Below are 20,013 nucleotides of genomic sequence, written 5' to 3'. Positions count from 1 at the left end.
TGCAGTGGAGTTGGTTGATCGATTTCACTGGGTGGGAGTTTGATCCGGTGGGTGGTGTCGAGATCTGTTTTGTTCTCGATGCAACTCGTGGTTCCCAACGACAACGAATTCGTGGTACCGATCGGCAGTCTCTAGTAGGTTTGACCGATGTTTGTCGAAAACTGTTGAATAGCATATCGGCTATTGGTTGTCGACTGCCTTGGGTCTCGTGGTGAGTAGAGTCTAAGTTCAGTGACGATAGGTTGGAAAGATTGGCCACTAGAGACGGCTTTAGTGATGCTTTGGCAGGAGGTGCAGGGTACTCTACATGTGCTTATGTCAGCTTTGCTTAGGTTTAGGCCTGGGTCTCGTGGGTGCAAGTTCATATGGGTCGGCCAGCTTAAGTCTAGTTCTTGTGAGATTGGGCCCCGACTAACTGGCCCTAGTTTGTTTATGTCTATGTTAGCGAAAGCGCTTGTAGGAGCATTTGGAAGTGATTGGTTTTATCGTACCACAATTGCGTGCTAGGCCTATGAAGTCAAGTAGAATAAATTACCTACAAGGCGAAGTACTTTTGTTTGGTATTGACTACGTACTCGGTGCTCAAATTGTTTACATGGAGTAGTCGTCTTTTGTACTATTCTATACCCAAGTTAGGATCATATATTAATGTCTATGAATAATTCATTTCAAAAAAATTGGTTATGTATACGAACTATATACAACTCGACCCGATTCGTTTAATAAACGAGTGACACTGGTTCATTTCGTTTTGGCCATTTGACATGTAAATTACTTGTTGGATTAATTACAGTTTACCCCCCTGAGGTTTGGGGGTGTCATCATTTCACCCCCCAAACTCTCAATTTCACTTTTTTACCCCCTGAACTTTCCAATTTCAATCAGTCGTGTCCAATTTCTCCTATTCCGTCCAAATTGGACTTTAACTCTGACTTTTAAGGGGTAAAATGGTCATTTCAAGACAAAAAAAATAAAAAAAATAAATTTTTTTTTTTCTATTTTTTTTTTTTTTTTTTTTTTAAAAAAAATTTGTCTTCAACCTATACACCACAAGTTATAATAGGTTTATAAAAACAAAAAAATACTCTAGGTGGTTAAAAGCCGCTCGCTGGTCTACGATATTTGTGATATATCTCCGATAAAGTGAAGAATTTTAGGATATATCCCCAATAAAGTGAAGAAATATCTGTAAAAAATAATTTTACACTTTATCTGTAAATAAATATCTGTAAAAAATGATTTTACACACTCGCTGGTCTACGATATTTGTGATATATCTCTGATAAAGTGAAGAATTTTAAGATATATCCCCAATAAAGTGAAGAAATATCTATAAAAAATAATTTTACACTTTATCTGTAAATAAATATCTGTAAAAAATGATTTTAAACAGATATTTCTTCACTTTATTGGGGATATACAGATATTTACAGATAAAGTGTAAAATCATTTTTTACAGATATTTCTTCACTTTATTGAGGATATATCCTAAAATTCTTCACTTTATTGGAGATATATCACAAATATCGTAGACCAAAAATGATTTTACACAAATATTTCTTCACTTTATTGGGGATATATCCTAAAATTCTTCACTTTATTGGAGATATATCACAAATATCGTAGACCAAAAATGATTTCACACAGATATTTCTTCACTTTATTGGGGATATACAGATATTTATTTACAGATAAAGTGTAAAATTATTTTTTTACAGATATTTCTTCACTTTATTGGGGATATATCCTAAAATTCTTCACTTTATCGGAGATATATAACAAATATCGTAGACCAGCGAGCGGCTTTTAACCACCTAGAGTATTTTTTTATTTTTATAAACCTATTATAACATGTGGTGTATAGGTTGAAGACAAAATAAAATTTTAAAAAAAAAAAAACGAAGAAACATAAAAAAAAACAAAAAAACAGAAAAAAAAAATAATAAAAAAACGAATTTTTTTTTATATTTTTTTTTTTGTCTTGAAATGACCATTTTACCCCTCAAAAGTCAGAGTTAAAGTCCAATTTGGACGAAATAAGAGAAATTGGACACGACTGATTGAAATTGGAAAGTTCAGAGAGTAAAAAAGTGAAATTGAGAGTTTGGGGGGTGAAATGATGACACCCCCAAACCTCAGCGGGGTAAACTGAAATTAAACCTTACTTGTTTATTAATTGGTTCGTAGCAGGTTAACAAGCAAATGACTTTCTTTTTAATCGTGCAGGTGTTATCGAGTTGTGTTAGAATTAACAATCTTACATGCTAGAGATGACGCAAATCTCATAGGCATCTCATCAACAACTTAGAGTGAAAATTAGGGTGCTGCAACACTGAGGCTGTTCCAAACCTTAGGAAACCCTAACAAACATAGGAAAACAACATGTCTTTAAGAATTGAGATTAAAGATACACAATACCTGACTCGGTAACTCATCTCTTACGGTAACTTATCTAGTTAAATCCACTAATAAGATTTTGCTTATATATAGATATACTAAAATAAATCGCTACATTTTTTTTATGGAAATAAATCGCTACATAATAATACGCAATCGGGTTGAAATCCGATACTCAGTGGACCTGAAACGTGAAATTAAATCTAACATAAACATAATCTAAATCCGAGAATCTTTCCAGATTTAAGTCGATCCAATCCAACCCCGCCCCCGGTGCATCAAAACATCCAAGCCCTAGGTTCCAATTGTATCCAATACACACTCCAACCCTATCGTGCCAGCATTCCACCTCACCTCCCTCTCAAAACGCAACGTTTAAACAGGGATAGCAGTCTAGAACCTTAAAAACGTGGCAAAAGGGCCAAAAACGTGAAGAGGAAACAAGGCTGGGCCAGTTTTGGAGCTGTCAAATTTTCCTGATCGGTTTCTGTAAAAACCTGTCCCAAGGCCAAACCTTTCTTCCCTTCTTTCTCACCAGAATCCGGAGCTCTCCTTCTCTCTCTAACCCCAAAAACGGCGTCGTCTGGAGGTCCCGGCTTTGCCCTAATATATAAATTAAACTCAGCTCAATACCATTCGGTTTTGCCCTAAATTTCAGACAACAAAACGCTGCCGTCGCATTCAATACATTTGCCGAACAAGTACGTCTCAAGCCTCTCGCTTTTTGCTTTCTCTCTCGCACCATTTTTTGAATTGAAATTAGGGTTCCGCTGGAGGGAATTGAAACAGTGAAGACGGAAATAATGGGCTTAATTTTTTTTTTCCATTGCTAGGTTTTTAGGTTAGGTTTGGTTCAAGTAGTTGAGCTGTATCTGAGTTTGGTGTGAGGCAAACATTGTTGAATATATAACGAACGTGTTTATCTGTTCTAGTTTTGATAAAATTGTATTTGCTTTTTCTGGGTTGTTCAATCAAAGCTGGTATCTTTTGTTTTGGGAGATTGGGGGAAAAGCAAGTTTGGGGGAGTTGATGGTTGTCTGTAGTTCATGCGGCTCTAATTGGTAACACAATAAGTGGAATTAGAAATTCGGGTTTTCGTTTAACTTAGAGACAATGCTAGGCTCTGCTTTGTGAGGCTTGTGAATGGTGTTGAGTAACTTTCCTTGTTATCAATTTGGTCCCTTTTTACTTATTTTGTCATTGCCAGTCTCTACATGGACAGATTGTCCAAAACTTTACCTTACAGTAATTTGAGCTTAAAACTTGAGGAGAATCTTAGGGTCACATTAGATGCCTTGGATGAGCTTAAGGGGAGTGTCACATTTCTCATAGTTCATTTCAAAGTTGGCTAACGTGTTGAACCAATTGTGAAGAGAATTGCCTGAATTTATCATCATATTGATAATATTTCTTCTGTTGTCTTTGGATAATTATCTAGCCTCACATGTGTGCTTTGCATTGTAATTGTTGGGGGAGTGTACCCATTTTGAAATATATGTTATGTTTTGCATGATTTAGGTGATCTACATGCAAGTAGGGCACAAAGTTTGCTGATGGCTTATCAGAATAATATTAATCCAAATCTATCTGAAGATGACGAGGAACCTTTAGTTTTCAAACGGTCTACAGCATCTGATTTAGGTCATATTGATAATATTTCTTCTGTTGTTTATGGATAATTATCTAGCCTCACATGTGTGCTTTTCATTGTAATTGTTGGGGGAGTGTACCCATTTTGAAATATATGTTATGTTTTGCATGATTTAGGTGATCTACATGCAAGTAGAGCACAAAGTTTGCTGATGGCTTATCAGAATAATATTAATCCAAATCTATCTGAAGATGACGAGGAACCTTTAGTTTTCAAACGGTCTACAGCATCTAAACAAAATCAGTCAAACACAGACACAAAGAAATTATCGTCTCAGAGGTGTGATGGACAACCACGAAGAGTCTCTGACGTACACTCTTCCAATGGTGTAAACTCTAGTGTTCAAAAGGGTAAGATGGCTCCATCTACAAAGCCGCCACCAGGGAAATCTCCCACAGCAATCCCAAAAGTGTTATCAGAACAAAACAAGGCGGTCTCTATTAAAGAGGAAAATATTCCTATTGAACGCCCTGCTGAAGACAACAGTGATTCTGACGATGAAAAACCGATAAATTCCAGATTGAAGGCTAAAATAAACAATGTCAAAAAGGAAGATTCAGATGATGAAGATGATAAACCCTTATCGACAAGGGTTAATAAGTCCAATGTGGGAACCTCAGGCTGTAAGCCAAGTGACGCTAAAGAAAGGAAGCCATTGGTTCAGAAGAATGGTTCAAGCACAATAGATAAAGGGAAAAGCTCTTCTTTGGTGTCAGGTAAGAGGCCTCTAGATAAGGCGAATTATGCTGAGCAGTCTTCAATTAAAAAGCCAAAAATTGCAGAGTCTTCAACATCTCTAAAGAGCAAGCAGGTGTCGGCCAAAACAGAGCCGAAGGCAGATGATGATGACATGACACTTTCCCAGAGAATGAAGAAAGCCACATCTGCTAATAAATCATCTCTGACGAAGAAAACTGTATCTAAAGTCAGTTCATCCTCAATCCAGAAAAAGATCCAGAAAGGCAAAAAAACAGATAAGTTTTCAAAGTATTCTAAGTCAACAAGAGAAGGACCTAGCTCTAATGATGGGCAGAAAAAATGGACTACTTTAGAGCACAATGGTGTCATTTTCCCACCTCCTTACAAGCCTCACGGGGTTAAGATGCTTTACAATGGCAAGCCAGTGAACTTGACTCCTGAACAAGAGGAGGTTTCTTACTCTTGCCGATCTATTTTCTCCTTGACATACTTTATATCGCTTAAGTTTTCATTTCTGAAAGTTATTAAACTAAAAGTATTTTGCCTTACAGGTTGCAACAATGTATGCAGTGATGATAGATACAGAATATGTGCAGAAAAAAACTTTCAGAGACAACTTCTGGAATGATTGGCGTAAGTTGCTTGGGAAGAACCATGTAATTCAGAAATTGGATGCTTGTGATTTCAAACCAATATACGACTGGTATCAGAAAGAAAAGGAGAAGAAGAAACAAATGAGTACAGAAGTAAGTTGGTGATATCCATAATAACGATATAAGAAAGTTTGCCTTAAGAGATTGATACTAACCAAACCGTCTTTGTATCCATTATTGGTTTTACTGGCAAGATTCGGTTTTCTACCTGTCTGGGCTCACTTTTGTACTAAGCAATAATGGGTTGCTGAAGCTATGTTTTGACAGACATGCCAGTCATATTTGTCCCCCAGTTTTATTTTGCAGTATAGTTTATGGTGCTCCACTCATGTTTGTCAAGTTTTAGGATCTTGATGTTATTATGTTTGCTGCACCTTTATGATCCACTACTAGCATTAGGGACTTATTATTGAAACAAGTTGGGGATTTGGTTTCTGGATTTTTGTTAGTGATCCGAACAGTCTTTATCCCCAATGCACTTTTTGGCAAGTGTTTCTCTGTAAAGCATGTTTTTCCATGGCATACTGTTGGAATATCTATTGTCAATAACAAGTCACGATCTTTTGATTATTCATTATGGATTGGCAAGAGATCAATGCATTCCTTTCTTGATCCTTTTTGGTTTACATGTGAGAGATGCATTTAGCGTCACTGTATCCATTCCTTGTATATTACGTCAGACTGATCTATAATTTCCTATATTACATCAGTAGCGGCTTATATTTGGTGACAACTTATACTATATGGAGAAGATTTCCTTGTCCTGTTGCATGACTGTCATGGAATTTCTGTTGATGCAGGAGAAGAAAGCTGTCAAGGAAGAGAAATTGAAACAAGAGGAGAAGTATATGTGGGCTGTCGTTGATGGTGTAAAAGAGAAGGTTATCTCTAGCTTTGATTATCTTTCCTCTTTAGCAGTCTGCCTATCTGCAATATATCTTCCAAATTTGTGGCTCTTTTCTGATGATTCTGAATATGGATATGCTTTTCTGATGATTCTGAATATGGATATGCTTCTTGTGATCCATTTCCTGGTATCCTGATTATAATGTGTTATAGATGATAATAGCATAGCTCTGTTCTTGTTTGCATTTAATTTACCCATGTGGTTTCTGATTGTAATCTCAATACAGGTTGGAAACTTCAGAGTTGAACCACCTGGATTATTCCGAGGCCGTGGCGAGCATCCGAAGGTTTGTTTGATTTTTCTTCTTTTCTGTGACATAGATTTCTGATTTGTTCATGATGAGATAGTTTGATATGCATTATCTGTTGAAGTGCTTACATAGGTTCAGAGTTTTCCTTACTTCGTGTTGCCGTTAACTATATCTACTCATGGTATCAGTCAGGAAAGCTGAAGAGGCGGATTAGTCCAAGTGAAGTTACAATAAATATAGGAAAGGATGCCGAGGTTCCCGAATGCCCCATTCCGGGTGAAAGGTTTGTTCTTCCTCTCTGTTTTCAATATATTGGATTTAAAGGTTATTGTTTATTCCTGATCTACTTATCTTCTCTTCTGGAACTATTTTGAGGTTAACTTGGTACATTTTTTTACGCAGGTGGAAAGAAGTAAGGCATGACAATACTGTTACATGGTTGGCTTTCTGGAATGATCCAATCAATCCAAAGGAGTTCAAATATGTATTTCTTGCAGCTAGTAGTGCCTTGAAGGGGCAAAGCGACAAGGAGAAATATGAGAAAGCAAGGAAGTTGAAGGTGTTTAGATGAAGATGTGCTATAAGCTTTTGATTACAGTGATTTGTTATATGATAATGTCGAAGAGGAATATCATCTTTTTTATGGAAAAACGTACTATTTTGATTGCAGGACTACATAGGAGATATCAGGGCTGCATACACTAGGGATTTTACAAGTAGAGATCCTGCAAAGCGGCAAATAGCTGTTGCTACGTATCTCATTGACAAACTTGCTCTGAGGGCTGGAAATGAGAAGGTATAATTTGCAGTTGTACTTTAACAGAGCCTATATAGACTGTTTTTAACCACATTCAAGCTTGTGCTTGGCTCCACATGATGTTATGAATTTAAAATAATAATAATATATGTATGTATAGCAAGCACTCTTCTGGTGTAAGATAAATTGGCTTTTCAATTTTTAGTGTCTTAGAGTTTTTTTGAACAAGGTTTTTATGTAGGTTAACAAGTAGTGTAAACATCAGCCGAACATTTAAATTCACTATCCAGTATCGACAGTATCTGTGCAGCTAATTCTTACTTATAGAGAGGGAGAATTAACATGAGAGGTCAAACCAATTATGCTAAAAAAAATCGACTAAGACAGTTATTTATGAATGCTTCACATTTACGGCCTGCAGGATGATGATGAAGCTGATACTGTTGGTTGCTGCACATTAAAAGTAGAGAATGTAAAAGCAATCCCCCCCAACTCATTGGAGGTATGTTTATTGGAATTCTAAATTGGTGCAGTTTGTTTATAAATTTGTTTGATCATCAGGAAATGACATGTCAACTCTTTTTTTCTTGTCCTTTTCAAATCAGTTTAACTTTCTTGGTAAAGATTCCATCCGATATGAAAATACTGTTGAAGTAGAACCTGCTGTTTACAAGGAAATAAAAAAGTTTCAGGAAGGTGAGTAGCTGGTTTCTAAATTTAGTATTTGTCACTTTTGTGTGGCTACACACACACAGAGAGATATATATGTGTGTGGAGAGATAGATGCTTTGGAGCTGACATCCACAATGTGGACCTTGCACTGTTAGAATATTTTGATATAATATCTACTTTGTCAGGAGCATACTTCCTCACTGCAGACTTCAGAAAAATTGATCACAACTTTACACCCCCACCCCCAAAACACAGCAGTCATATATATCATCTATATTTATGTCTGTACATGACTCCAAAGTGCATGAATTATATTTTTCTTTTCCTATTTGCTCAGGGAAAAAGGACAGTGATGATCTCTTTGACAAGTTAGATACCAGTAAATTGAATGCACATCTAAAGGAACTGATGCCTGGTCTTACTGCAAAAGTGTTCCGTACATACAATGCATCTATCACATTGGATAATGAAGTAAGTTGGTGCTGCCCTTCACTGATTTTTTGAACTTTATGTTTCTTGCTGTGCTTTTTTATGTTTTACATATCAGCTGATTCCTATTTGAAATATAACTCCCAAGTAAAAATAGGACTCTCTTAATGCTAAGACTCCGAAATTCGGTAAATTTCTAGCTGTGCACAATTTTGGACAAGCAGTAACAAAAAATGCACTAGCCTCTCACAAAAAAATGTAGGGGAAGCATTTTTTATAGATATACAATCATATAATTTTTTTTCATTGTATGGTGAGATATAAAACCCCGTATACTTTTGCTAATGAAAATACCAATAACATGGTGAATGTTTTTCTTATTTGTTTGCCGAATCAAACTGTTTGGAATCTTTGACCTCAGATGGGATGAAATACTCGTAATCCCGGGGAGCTTTGATGCTTATTGACTTATAGTTCTGAGAAATATTAAAAGAAGTTTATTTTCAAGTTTAATTATATTTATTATCAGATTAAATTAAAGAAACAAAAATGCAGAGCTTCTTTTTAACTATAGGCTAGAATGTACTTACTGTCCATGAATAGAAGTTCATCCAACCTCCCTAAATAGTTCAGTTTCATTACTTTATTTTTTGTCTGCTTTGTTAATACTACATTGTCATCACGTTAGCATTACATGTTTCACAAGCATATAAAAGCATTTTGTTCCCTACAAACCATGACTGATGTTATTGTAAAATGTTCAGTATAGCCAAGAGATATATCATTCATCAGGAACCTGTTATACTGATTCTTATTTATCATTCTCTTGATGGCAGTTGTACCAGGAAACTGCAGAGGGAGATGTATTGAAGAAAAAAGTTTTTTATGATACAGCAAACAAGAAGGTGAAGACAGTCCATCCCATGAGAACTTGTACTACTATCTTTTATTAAGTGGCATCTATAATTGTTGGTATTTTACTTTGCAGGTTGCTATTATCTGTAATCATCAGCGAGCTGTGTCAAAGTCTCATGAATCACAAATGGACAAGCTAAAGGAAAAGCTTAGTGACCTTCAGGTAATGACAGGATGACCTCATCTGCAACTTCATTGTAATCCTTAGGTGCTCGTACTTGAATTATAAGTACAATATGTGATTATTGCTCCAGACCTAATTTTCTTTTGTGGTTGCAGAGTGTTTTAAAAGAGCTAAAGACAGATTTAGACAGGGCAAGAAATGGAAAGCCCCCACTGAAAGATGCAGATGGAAAGCAGAAGAGAAATTTGACCCCGGAAGCGTAATACGACTAGTTGTTTGCTTCAGTTTTTTTTTTTTTTTTTGGTGAGTATAGTGGTTCAGTAGATTAGTTTTTTTATTTGTTACAGGTTACAGAAGAAGATAGCTGATGCCAATAAAAAGATTGATAAAGTAAAACTGGATATGCAAACCAAAGACGACATGAAAACAATTGCATTGGGAACATCAAAAATCAACTATCTTGATCCTAGAATCACCGTTGCATGGTGCAAACGACATGAAGTCCCCATTGAGAAGGTGAGCTATCCTAATTATTTTTTCAATGGAGATACTGCCAATAGATATGCTCCATTTTTGGGTCTTTATATGAACAATAGGTGATTTGTACACATGTATAAAGAGCTGGTGCTAATAAGCTAGACCATTTGCTATTGACACAGATATTCCAGAAGTCTCTCCTGGCAAAGTTTGCTTGGGCAATGGATGTCGATCCTGACTTCAGATTCTGATATTTAGAGATGGTGATCGTATGCCTGCCATACCCACCATCCTTGAGATTTTTTATTCTTATGGAAAAGAGGAAAAAAACCCCACAAATCGGAAAGATTGAGAATCGTCCTTGCCTTTCTTTGTTCCATTATAGAACTTCACAATGTCTTTTCCTTCTTCAGCGGAATTATCTTGTTGTAAGTTAATCTAATCTAATGATTGACTGAGTTGCCTTCCCCCCTTCTAAACCTGTGGGGTTTTTTTCTTTTTCTTTTTCCTGGATGGAAACAAGTGTTCATTTGGACATTCAAATCGCTACTGATTGTTCAATTGTCTAAGATACCTTGACATACAAATTGACAATTTAAAATCATTATCTTCATTGTCTCCTCTTCTGTACCATATTATTGTTCTAGAGAAACCCCTTTTACTTCTTTGAACTTTTATTTTAGCAATATTAATTCTGATCTCTTAGCATTTGCGGAGTAGTATAACAGTGTTGTTCCATTTCTTTCTCGTTTACAGTGTACTACCTCCTGAAACTTGGATATGTGGGAAAGTAAATATGATCAGAAAAGACATTTGATGTTGAACTCTATTTTATAGGTGGAGAGTCAAAGAAGCCCCTATGTGTTAGGGTTTTAGCTGTTGTGAGTTAAGTTTGAACCTCTAATGTAAAGCTCTTTGATGGTTAATGCCTGTTCCACCACGTTCATTGACAAGAATCACTAATACAGTATTACCGATTTGGCATTTACTATGTATGAGTAATGCTACTTATTCCCACACTTCTGTGAAGGTGAACTCTTAATGCTTTCATTGTATGATCCCGCCTTTTATGTTTTATGTTTTATGTTTTACAGATTGCATAAGGATGTCATTGTATGTTTAACCTCTGTAGACCTGTATATTTAGATCATTCATTTACTAGTATAATAATTACCAGAGAACGATTTGACCAAAAACCATTGAAATTTTGAAAAGACGCAAACTTCTTTAACCAAAGCAGACAACATGAGGCAGTCCAAATACCCAAGAGAATTCAAATTTTAAAGCCAGAATTTAATTTTATGTGTTGAAAACATGAAAAACTTTTCATGCGTGCATCATGCATGCACCTAATTAAGGAGATTAGCTCCAATGAATTTAAGATTGCTCGAGTACCAATGCTTCCAACCGAACCTCCTTAAATACTAATCACTCTCGAGTTCTTGATTCACTTTCTTTCAGTTGTGACCATTTGTATACTTCAGAAATGGGGAGAAAGAGAAAAAACAAATCATCAAGAGGTTCCAAAGAAAGAAAGACCAGATCAGAAATGGGAGTAGCAAACCAAGATGCTGTAATTCCTCGCCGCAAGATCCGACATGTCATCAATTCTTGCAAGGAGGAAGGGATTGAAATTCCAGTCCCAACCAGAGCTAGAGACTTGCCAGAGATTGCTAAGAAGATCGATGCCAAGCTCTGTTACTGCCTCTCGGAACTTAATTTGCTGTCTGCTAGTATTTCATCGGTTGATGAGGCGGTTGCCACTTTCATGCAACTGGTGGCATTGTCCAAAGAATCTCTCATAAAAATCCTTGTGAGAGGAGAATTTGATGAGTATCCTGATGACAAGAGCATGCACGGCACTGCAAACCTGGCTGAGATGTACAATCAGTTCAAGGATGAACGTGGCTGGCTGCATTCCAGCTTTTTCCGACGTGACCTCAAAAGTAACTTCCTACAGTCGGAGATCAACTACTGTATGTTTACTCAGCAGGTGGGAAAAGCCAGTGGTCTTGCAGCAAAACTTGCCGCGGATCTTACAGCAGATCTAGCCGTGGTGGAACATCACCATGATTCCTGGTTTCTGTATATGTTCTGGTATTACGTGATCATGCAAGTAACTCGTTCTGTGTTAAAGACTTATCTATCAAGATATGTTCATCTTTGTATCCATGTTGAGTCACTTGTTTATAATATAATGGACAAGATGATTCAGAGGTCGTATCAGTGGACGCATGAGAACTATTATACCGTGAATGTGAATGAGGAAAAAACGGATGAGTTTTTTTCCGAGTATACTAGACTTATGTCCAAATGCAATGTATTCATCCATGGAGTCCTTGATGATCCGGAAAAGCCCTCTACAATTATTGTAGACGGTATTGGGGAGATTGTGGTTGAAGGTCTTAGGAGTTACTCGCGTGATCTACTATCTGAAGCCTTTAGCGTCAGAATGCAATCAATTGCATTTCGGAAGATACATACAGAAACTTTTATTGAAGGTATGGCTTCTCATTTGCAGTCGAGTGTACGTTGCAAACCTTCTGGACACATACATGGATTTGGAGATGTTCGATATGCAGATCTTGAAGAGGCCACATTTTGCTCATGTATTTGAGGATATGCTTGAGAACTATCCTTTGGCACGCAAGGGTCTTGAAAAGAGAATCAATATGCTCAAGAAAGCTAAGGAGATTTGTGAGGGGATTATGGATGCTTATGATGAGAGATAATGCTAGCTCTCTTTATAGCCAGCTTTTTTGATTTTTCTTTCCTTCTTTTCCTGTCATTTTGCTTATATGCATGCTATTCTGTTCTTTTCCTGGCCAGATTGGTGTTTATGGTGTTTGGACTATAATTATCTGTTTCGAACTAGTTAATTAATTAAGCAGTGCATTTTGTTTTGTCAATAGAACGGTGGGCTCGATCAAGCTAAGATAAGGAGTACCACCCCCTAGTCAGATCATTACATTATTCCACAAAGCATTTTCAAGCCATGAAGGCCCAGATTCTTTCCAATACAATGACTGCCTTAAAGGCCGTGTTGCTCTAGTGACGGTGTGAGCTGCATCAACAACAACATGACATTGCTTGCATCAATTTCTACTTCGATAAGAGACAGTCCTTCACGTAGGCAGAACTTCAATCCATAAAAAATAGCCCATGCTCCTGAATTAAGGAATGATCAAGCAGAGGGGAGAGATGATATGTTTCCATAAATTTATTCTGCTATTATTATTAATCTGTCAAAAAGATTTGCATCCAGAACCTTAGAACCCACAACCGATTCCCAATAGAGTGTCAACATTCGCCTTCACATCCAATTTACTTCTCTATTAAGAGCAACTCCAATAGCTTATCTATAATTTTTGTATTATAGGGATGCAAAGGTTAAAGCTTTAATCTCTTTTTCTTCTCTAACTCCAACAGATTCTCTATTTTACAACAATCTCTAAAATCTTCATAATCCTTCCTTAAAATTTTAGAGAGTGCTGTAAATTTAGGGAATTTGGTTTTCTCTTTCCTCACTATCCCTATTTTAGGGATAGTTATAAGGAATCTGTTGGAGCAAAAGAAGTTATTTTTCTCTAAAGTAGAGTAAAATCAAAATATGGAGAAGCTGTTGGAGTTGCTCCAAGTATACCAATTAAGTAGCAGTACCAGATAGTAGATGATTACTACTCATTATGATCCCAATTTCTAGTTACTTGGAACGTAAGCCTCATTTGAATGTCTTACAATTTTCAGGGTTGATATATAGGGGGTGGTTCTTATCCATTTTTTATAGTCTGATCTTCGAAAAGTCAGCCCCACAAAAGATTTCTTAAATTGGCCAAAAAAATGTATCTCTCATATATAGAGGCCCGTTCTAAAGATGACCTCTTTTTAGGACACGTTTGGTTCGCGGAAAGTAAGCAACAGGAAATGAAACCTCTTGCGTTTGGCATGCAAAAGGAAAGGAAAGGACAATACTTGGCTGACCAAGCCCTTCCTAACCAACCCCTGTGTGTCACACTCTCAATCCAACACGTGTCTTTTTTTTTTTGCCTCTCTTTCTGTTCTCCTCCTTCCTCTTCCTATACTCCGTCTCCCTCTTCTCCAGTCTCTATCGGCGACCAACTTGACCATCCTCAACCCCTTCTCTACTCCCCATCGTCGGTTTCCAGTCACCACCACCGCCTTCCCCACCCTCTCAATCAAAGCCTTCACCAACATCGCTACTGGGAGCGCGTGAGGAAGGCTTAATTGGCTTAGAAGGACGCATGTCATCCAGTTAGTGGATATGGTCAGCTTTGGCTGACCATACCTGGTCAGCGAAAGTGGTTCATTCCAAACCCTAAAGGAATCACTTTCCCCTCTTCTTTCCTTGCATTTATTACTCACAACATATTATTTTATTACATTATTTACAAACTTTTTAACAACTTTCCTGATAACTTTCCTTACTTTACCAAACATCGGAATGGAAAGTTGGGAAATTTCATTTCCCTTCCCACGAGGCATTAAAGTGTGTTACATAGAGTTGTTGTCTTTTATACTATTCTATACCAAATCAGTGTCATATAATAAAGTCTATGAATCCACATGTATTTCATTTTTTTTTTTTTTTTCTCTCCCACTTTTCTCTTCCAATACAAAATACAATCATTCAAAATCTCAGGTTCTAGGTTTGCCGTTTCATCTGCTACTGCATTCGCCTCTCTAAAAACATGAGCAGCTATACAAAGGACTTGGCTGGATGAGGCTCAACTTGACTGAAAATGGGTTTGCCCGAAGACCATCGAGGAGTACTTTTTGTGAGAATCAAGCCGATCAGTAGAGGAAACGAGGGAGTAGTAAGGAAAGTGGGAGGTGGGGGATTCCACGACACATTTCCATATCTCTCAGGAAAAGTCACATGACGTGCACATAACTTATGTGATATATATAGGATCAGTGTGGCCTAATATTCTCCCAAGTTTGAACCTTTTCTGGAGTGAGACTCACAAAAATATCAACTTTTTCCAAAATGTTATTAGTTTTATATTGAGCTATTGGGTAGGAATTCAATTCATGTCATATCTGAATTGCCATGTTTACACATTCATCTCTGTCTGACTGTCTTCTTAGTTCTGGGAAGTACAGAAAATTTAAACCTAAGCACCATAAATTAATCGACACCAAGCATAAGATGTATATAAATTCTGCCCAGACTTTGATATCCTCCTTCCTTTACAAAGTACATTATACATAAAGTCTCCCACCTTCCATATTTTCCCCAACAGAGCAGAAACACTTGACATATTCATAATCACATACACACTAAATAAGTTAAAACCATATCCCAAATTCTTACTTTTTTTCCAACCCAAACTAATTTCCCAAATATTACAAATCAACCCCCCATTTCCCACTTTTTTCCTTCTTCCACCATCCTAACTTCCAAATTTACCCCATTCACCAACAACCCCATAAAACCAAGCGCTACCAAGTAGTACGTAATTACTAATTCACCCTCGTCTTTTTTCCAGATTTCCGGATCTTGCCTCGCCGTTTAAAAAAATCACGGACAGATCCGACCCGGAAACCCAGATAAACATGACGAGGGTCGCCGATCATACAGACGTAGAGGAGAGAGAGAGAGAGAGAGACAGAGAGTAGCTTCACTTATATTTTTAGAATCCGAATCCGAATCCATTCGGGCCTTCTTCGGGTCCTCGGACTCGGATCCTCCCACCGGACTATTGACCTCTGAAATTTTTCGTCATTCGAGCCGAAGCAAACGCCTCAGGTCTCTGGTCGCAGAGTCGTCAAAGCTCCTCGACGCCTGCTTCTTCTTCCTCGAGAACGACGGCAACGGGAGCGAGCTCGGCTCCGGCGACATCGCGAAAGCCGATCCGGCATACATGTCCGTCGCCGGAGCCCTCAAATCCAAAATACTCACCTCCTTGGGCACCACCGTCGGCCCCGGTCCCAACCTCTCCAACCGGCCGTCGCTCGCCGCCTTCTTCAACCGGCTCATCGGCTCTCCCCGCCTCAAAATCGTCACCTTCTCCGCCTTCAAATCCTCGGAGCTGGACCGGCCGGACCTCCTCGAGACCGCCGCCGCCGGCTCCGGCCTCCTCTGCTCCGCCCTCACCGCCGGCTTTCTAGATCTAACGTTGCTAGCCACATGAATGGGAATGGGATTTCCATAGTAATTACTCTTCGGCGGAGAGACTCGGATCCGCTCGATCAGACAATCCTGTGGCCTCAAGATCTCAGTCCCCATGATTACAACCCTAAAATTCAAACCCTAGATGAAGAAACAAAGAATCAAAGAAGGAAAAAGCTCTTAATCTTTTTTTTTTCTTGGCCTCTTCTTCTTCTTCCTCACACGAAGGGAAGAAGGAGGTTGTTTTTGTTTTCTTTCTTCTCTCTGCTCTGCTGGAATCTAATCGGTTTGTGGTGTTGCGAGAGGAAATGGGGGTATATATAGGGGAGCTTGGGTGGCGCGTGGGGTCTACGTGAGGGTGATACAAGTAATCATTTTTCAAAGAAGGAGAGACTGGGTCTTTTGACCCGCCTCGGTGTTCGGATTTGACGGAAACCGTTTGGGTCTCGGCTCCGTTATGTGTAACGGCGTTTTGGTGGTTGTGACTTGTGACTTGTGACTTGTGACTTGCGAGCGTCGGGGAAATGGGACGGGTGCTTGGTTTGTTTCGCCGAAAATGTGTGCTGCTTTGGACTCTTCACTCTTGGAAACGCGGTTGTGATATTTTTTTTATTTTTTTGGTTGTTAAATCACATTCGGTGGGATATTGTGTGTGTATTATGTTGTCTGTTGGGGAAGATATGTTTTTAAGAGGGGTAATCATTGTTTAAGGGAAGCGACTAGGAAATTAGCTAGGTTTAGTTGAGGAGACTATTTTACTTTGGGAGGAAGGAGATTCTAGATTACTCATTGATAGCGTTACGGGAAAGGTGAACATTCATTTGAGAATTAAATCGCTTGCAGCAGACGTCAAGTTCATCTTCATCTAACGTTAGGTATATCTTTCGAGAGGCTAATTTTGTAGCTGATAGAATCGCTAATCGATCTAGGCTGTATATGTTTGATTTCATTGTCTTCCCTTATCCGTGTCCCCAACGTTTCAGTTGGATCAGCTGGGAGATGTTTGTGCTAGAGATTTTGTTTTGTAGCTTTTCTTTCATGTATCTGAGAGAAAAAAAAATTAGCCTTGGTTGGTTGACATATTATAAATTATGCTTCATAGAACTTTGTGATGTTTGTTGTAAAACTAGTAACCATTGTGTAGTAGCATATTTTGAATAGTTATTTTTGAGGGAAAACGACATAATTTAAAATAAAATAGTATTTTAAGTAACATTCACAATAAAAAAATATAACTGCGTTTCATAAGAGGACGAAGATTGATCACTAGTTCACTACTACGACACATGTGAAGAGCTTTTGGGACCAAGCCTTTTTATGCAACCATGAAAGAGAACAACGTTGAGAGGTGCTAGATTATATCTCTCATAGACGAGAGAGAACATCCTCTAATTTGGGAGTTTATTACTTTGCATTGTTGTCTTAGGTTGTTCATACACCTTGACCAAAAGAAAAGTCGTTCATACACTCTCAAAATTCTCTCGAGGACACCATTTTATTTTCAGTTAGATGTATTTGAAAATAAAGCTGTAAGGGTATGTCCATACCATATTGGTTGGGATGGTCAAATTACTTTTTAACTTTATGATTTTTCTCTTGGTGGGTGAAGGAGAAATATTTAGAAGTACCTTTTGTTTTATATGGACTTATAATAGTTATTGTGATGCTAAATCTTGCTTCGACTAAATTGACAAGCGGAGTATGCAATGTATTATGCTGATTGAGAAACCTTACAAACCTGAGAAAGGTTAATTATCAACATAATACGGGTGTGGTTATATCAACAATAGTGCCAAAATATTTAACAATGATTTTAGAGTGATAAATAGGGTGGATAAATAGTATCTTTATTGTTAGATTCAGGTTGGTTTTCATTTGAGTGTGTTTGGATGAGGGAAAAAAATAATGGAATTTAATTGAAAGTGAGGATTTCATAATTCCTACAAGCTAATTCCCTCGTTTGGCATTATCAGATTAGAAATTTTAAATTTCTCTGTGGAAAAAAACGAAGGAATTCATTATTTAAATTCCCTACTTCAATTTCCACCAAAATAAGTGTCATTTACGAATTTCTTTGCAATATTTAATTTTCATTTCCAAAACAAGGCTTTTTTCTATTTTATTTTTTTATTTGTTTTAAAATTTCTTAATTTATTACACATTTAAAATCCTAAATATATACAACCAAACAACAGAAATTGCAATTAATAGAATTTTAAATTGATAGAGTTAAAGATTCCATCATTTATAAATTCTCATGAATTTCATAATTTTCTCATACAAACACACCGAATTTAATTTAATTTTACTAGTACTAATCACTTAAAAGTTAAATATAGTAACTTTTTTTTGTTTTGTTTTACAACAATAGGAACAATACAACTCATTTGCCAAAAAGACAAAGTACCTTTGGTAAAAGAAAGAGAGAAAAAGAGAAAGTACCAAAGCTGAACTTCAATGGTTTGATTGGAAATTATGTACGTGTTCTAGCGGAGGATCTTACTTTAATTCAAGATCTAAAGCAAGCAAGAAGAACATACATGTTGTTCTATATAAAGGCATGATGCCGGCCAAGAAATTCAAAATTGTTAACTGATCGATTGTCTCAGAGGAAGATGTGATATTATTTGGGGGGCTCGAAATTTTTTTGAAGGAAGTCATGATTATTACTGTGCATCTACATATACGTACCTTCTTAATAAGGTCTTTTTTAAAAAAAAATGTAGGGAAAAATGCACTATGCATCAACACATTTTGTTTTTATTTTAAGTAGCTGCAGTGTTTACGAAATACAAGCACAAAGCAAACAAGTACTTATTCATTTTGATATATATAGAATCAAAATTGTCCCTCCAAATAATTTATAAAAAGGAATTTCAACAAGAACAACAACTGCTAATATAAATAAGGTGGCCGATCTAGAATTTTAGATAAAAGATAGAACAATTAGTACGCTTTACTTGTCAAGTTGTCATTGTTCATGTATGATTATTATAAACCCCCCACTAACATGCACTTAGCTATATTGTTTAATCAGCAAGACTAAACACTGAAATCATTAAAGGTTGTCTTTCTTTTTTAAAGTGATAAATAATTAAAGATGCATGACTCTGCATTACATTAAAGAAAAGCTTCAAAATCAGACTTGTCCCTCCCTATCTTATTTCCTTGTAGAGATTATGATGAAACTGTTCATTGATTTGGTCAAGGAATCTAACCCAACTCAGTCGTGCTACTCCAAATGAGACATGTAAAACCAATCCTATGCTTGTTTACTGCAAAATAATCCATGTAATAAGAAGATAACACAGAATATGTAAGTAGTCTTAGGCTCTTAGATAGCATATCTTTAGGTTAGATTCGATCGTGATCGGTTTTGATAATCATAGTTCTTAGTTTCAGTGCCTTCCAACCAAAAATCCCATTAACCAGCTGCATGCAGATCTTCTTTAATCACTCTTTTTCACATGTAAAGGAGAAGAAGGGAAGCTTTTATAGGTCGACTTCAAATGCAGTACATGCCTTTTTTCATATACAGAGAAGTGAATTGTAAGGAAGCAATCATGCTATCTTGTCTTAATGAGGTCTACATATATGTAGTGGAAACATCTTTCCAGAAAAATGAAAGAAAGAAAATAACGCAAACTAAAGCTAGCTCCAGTTTAGCTGAAGAAGAATCATGGAAGCTGAGCTCAGCTTTTTGGAGAGGTTGATTTGGTCAGAATCTGAGGAGGAATAGACCTTTTAAATTATTACTACCTAGTACTCGATCAACTTGGTTTCTGTATGCAGTTGACCTACCCAAATAATTGTCCGGCCGGCCGTAAGATGTCGGCGACATTATTAATTTACAGAATTGCAGTACTTGCTTTCTCTGATCATTTACGAGTCATCACCCAGTAGTGATCTAACTAGCTACGACTGCTACGTGCAGCTTCCTTTATAATAT

At 37.1% G+C, this 20,013-nt stretch overlaps 3 protein-coding genes across 3 annotated transcripts; 2 read left to right on the top strand and 1 right to left on the bottom strand.

Annotated features, from left to right (window-relative positions):
* The first annotated feature begins 2,818 nt into the window (after positions 1–2,818).
* LOC133708615 (DNA topoisomerase 1 beta-like) lies at positions 2,819–10,544 on the top strand. Its single transcript, XM_062134079.1, has 17 exons — positions 2,819–3,098; positions 3,916–4,038; positions 4,165–5,198; positions 5,299–5,493; positions 6,201–6,281; positions 6,534–6,593; positions 6,746–6,840; positions 6,960–7,116; positions 7,228–7,353; positions 7,736–7,816; positions 7,920–8,010; positions 8,324–8,457; positions 9,252–9,320; positions 9,404–9,493; positions 9,610–9,713; positions 9,802–9,970; positions 10,114–10,544. Exons 2-17 carry the CDS (start codon positions 3,951–3,953, stop codon positions 10,180–10,182), a joined length of 2,643 nt encoding a protein of 880 aa, XP_061990063.1. The 5' UTR covers positions 2,819–3,098; positions 3,916–3,950; the 3' UTR covers positions 10,183–10,544.
* A 136-nt stretch (positions 10,545–10,680) lies between these two features.
* LOC133708616 (dynamin-related protein 4C-like) lies at positions 10,681–12,751 on the top strand. The gene is made up of 2 exons (XM_062134080.1): positions 10,681–10,961; positions 11,393–12,751. The coding sequence occupies exon 2, from the start codon at positions 11,418–11,420 to the stop codon at positions 12,546–12,548; it is 1,131 nt and encodes a 376-aa protein (XP_061990064.1). The 5' UTR covers positions 10,681–10,961; positions 11,393–11,417; the 3' UTR covers positions 12,549–12,751.
* Positions 12,752–15,104: 2,353 nt separating this feature from the next.
* On the bottom strand, positions 15,105–16,370 carry LOC133709463 (uncharacterized). The gene has a single exon (XM_062135217.1). The coding sequence runs from the start codon at positions 16,179–16,181 to the stop codon at positions 15,675–15,677; it is 507 nt and encodes a 168-aa protein (XP_061991201.1). The 5' UTR covers positions 16,182–16,370; the 3' UTR covers positions 15,105–15,674.
* Between the last annotated feature and the right edge of the window lie 3,643 nt (positions 16,371–20,013).

Source organism: Rosa rugosa, chromosome 5 (genome assembly GCF_958449725.1).
Source record: "Rosa rugosa chromosome 5, drRosRugo1.1, whole genome shotgun sequence".
Classification (NCBI taxonomy): domain Eukaryota; kingdom Viridiplantae; phylum Streptophyta; class Magnoliopsida; order Rosales; family Rosaceae; genus Rosa; species Rosa rugosa.
Note: the sequence above shows the minus strand (reverse complement) of the source record. Positions and strands in the feature narration are given on the sequence as shown.

Bases quoted from the DNA above. Each gene is read 5' to 3' on its own strand.
- LOC133708615 (XM_062134079.1), top strand. From the start codon at position 3,951: ATGGCTTATCAGAATAATATTAATCCAAATCTATCTGAAGATGACGAG. The intron at 6,282-6,533 runs GTTATCTCTAGC...ATCTCAATACAG, and splicing joins TTGATGGTGTAAAAGAGAAG to GTTGGAAACTTCAGAGTTGA. The intron at 7,817-7,919 runs GTATGTTTATTG...TTTTCAAATCAG, and splicing joins TCCCCCCCAACTCATTGGAG to TTTAACTTTCTTGGTAAAGA.
- LOC133708616 (XM_062134080.1), top strand. From the start codon at position 11,418: ATGGGGAGAAAGAGAAAAAACAAATCATCAAGAGGTTCCAAAGAAAGA.
- LOC133709463 (XM_062135217.1), bottom strand. From the start codon at position 16,181: ATGGGGACTGAGATCTTGAGGCCACAGGATTGTCTGATCGAGCGGATC.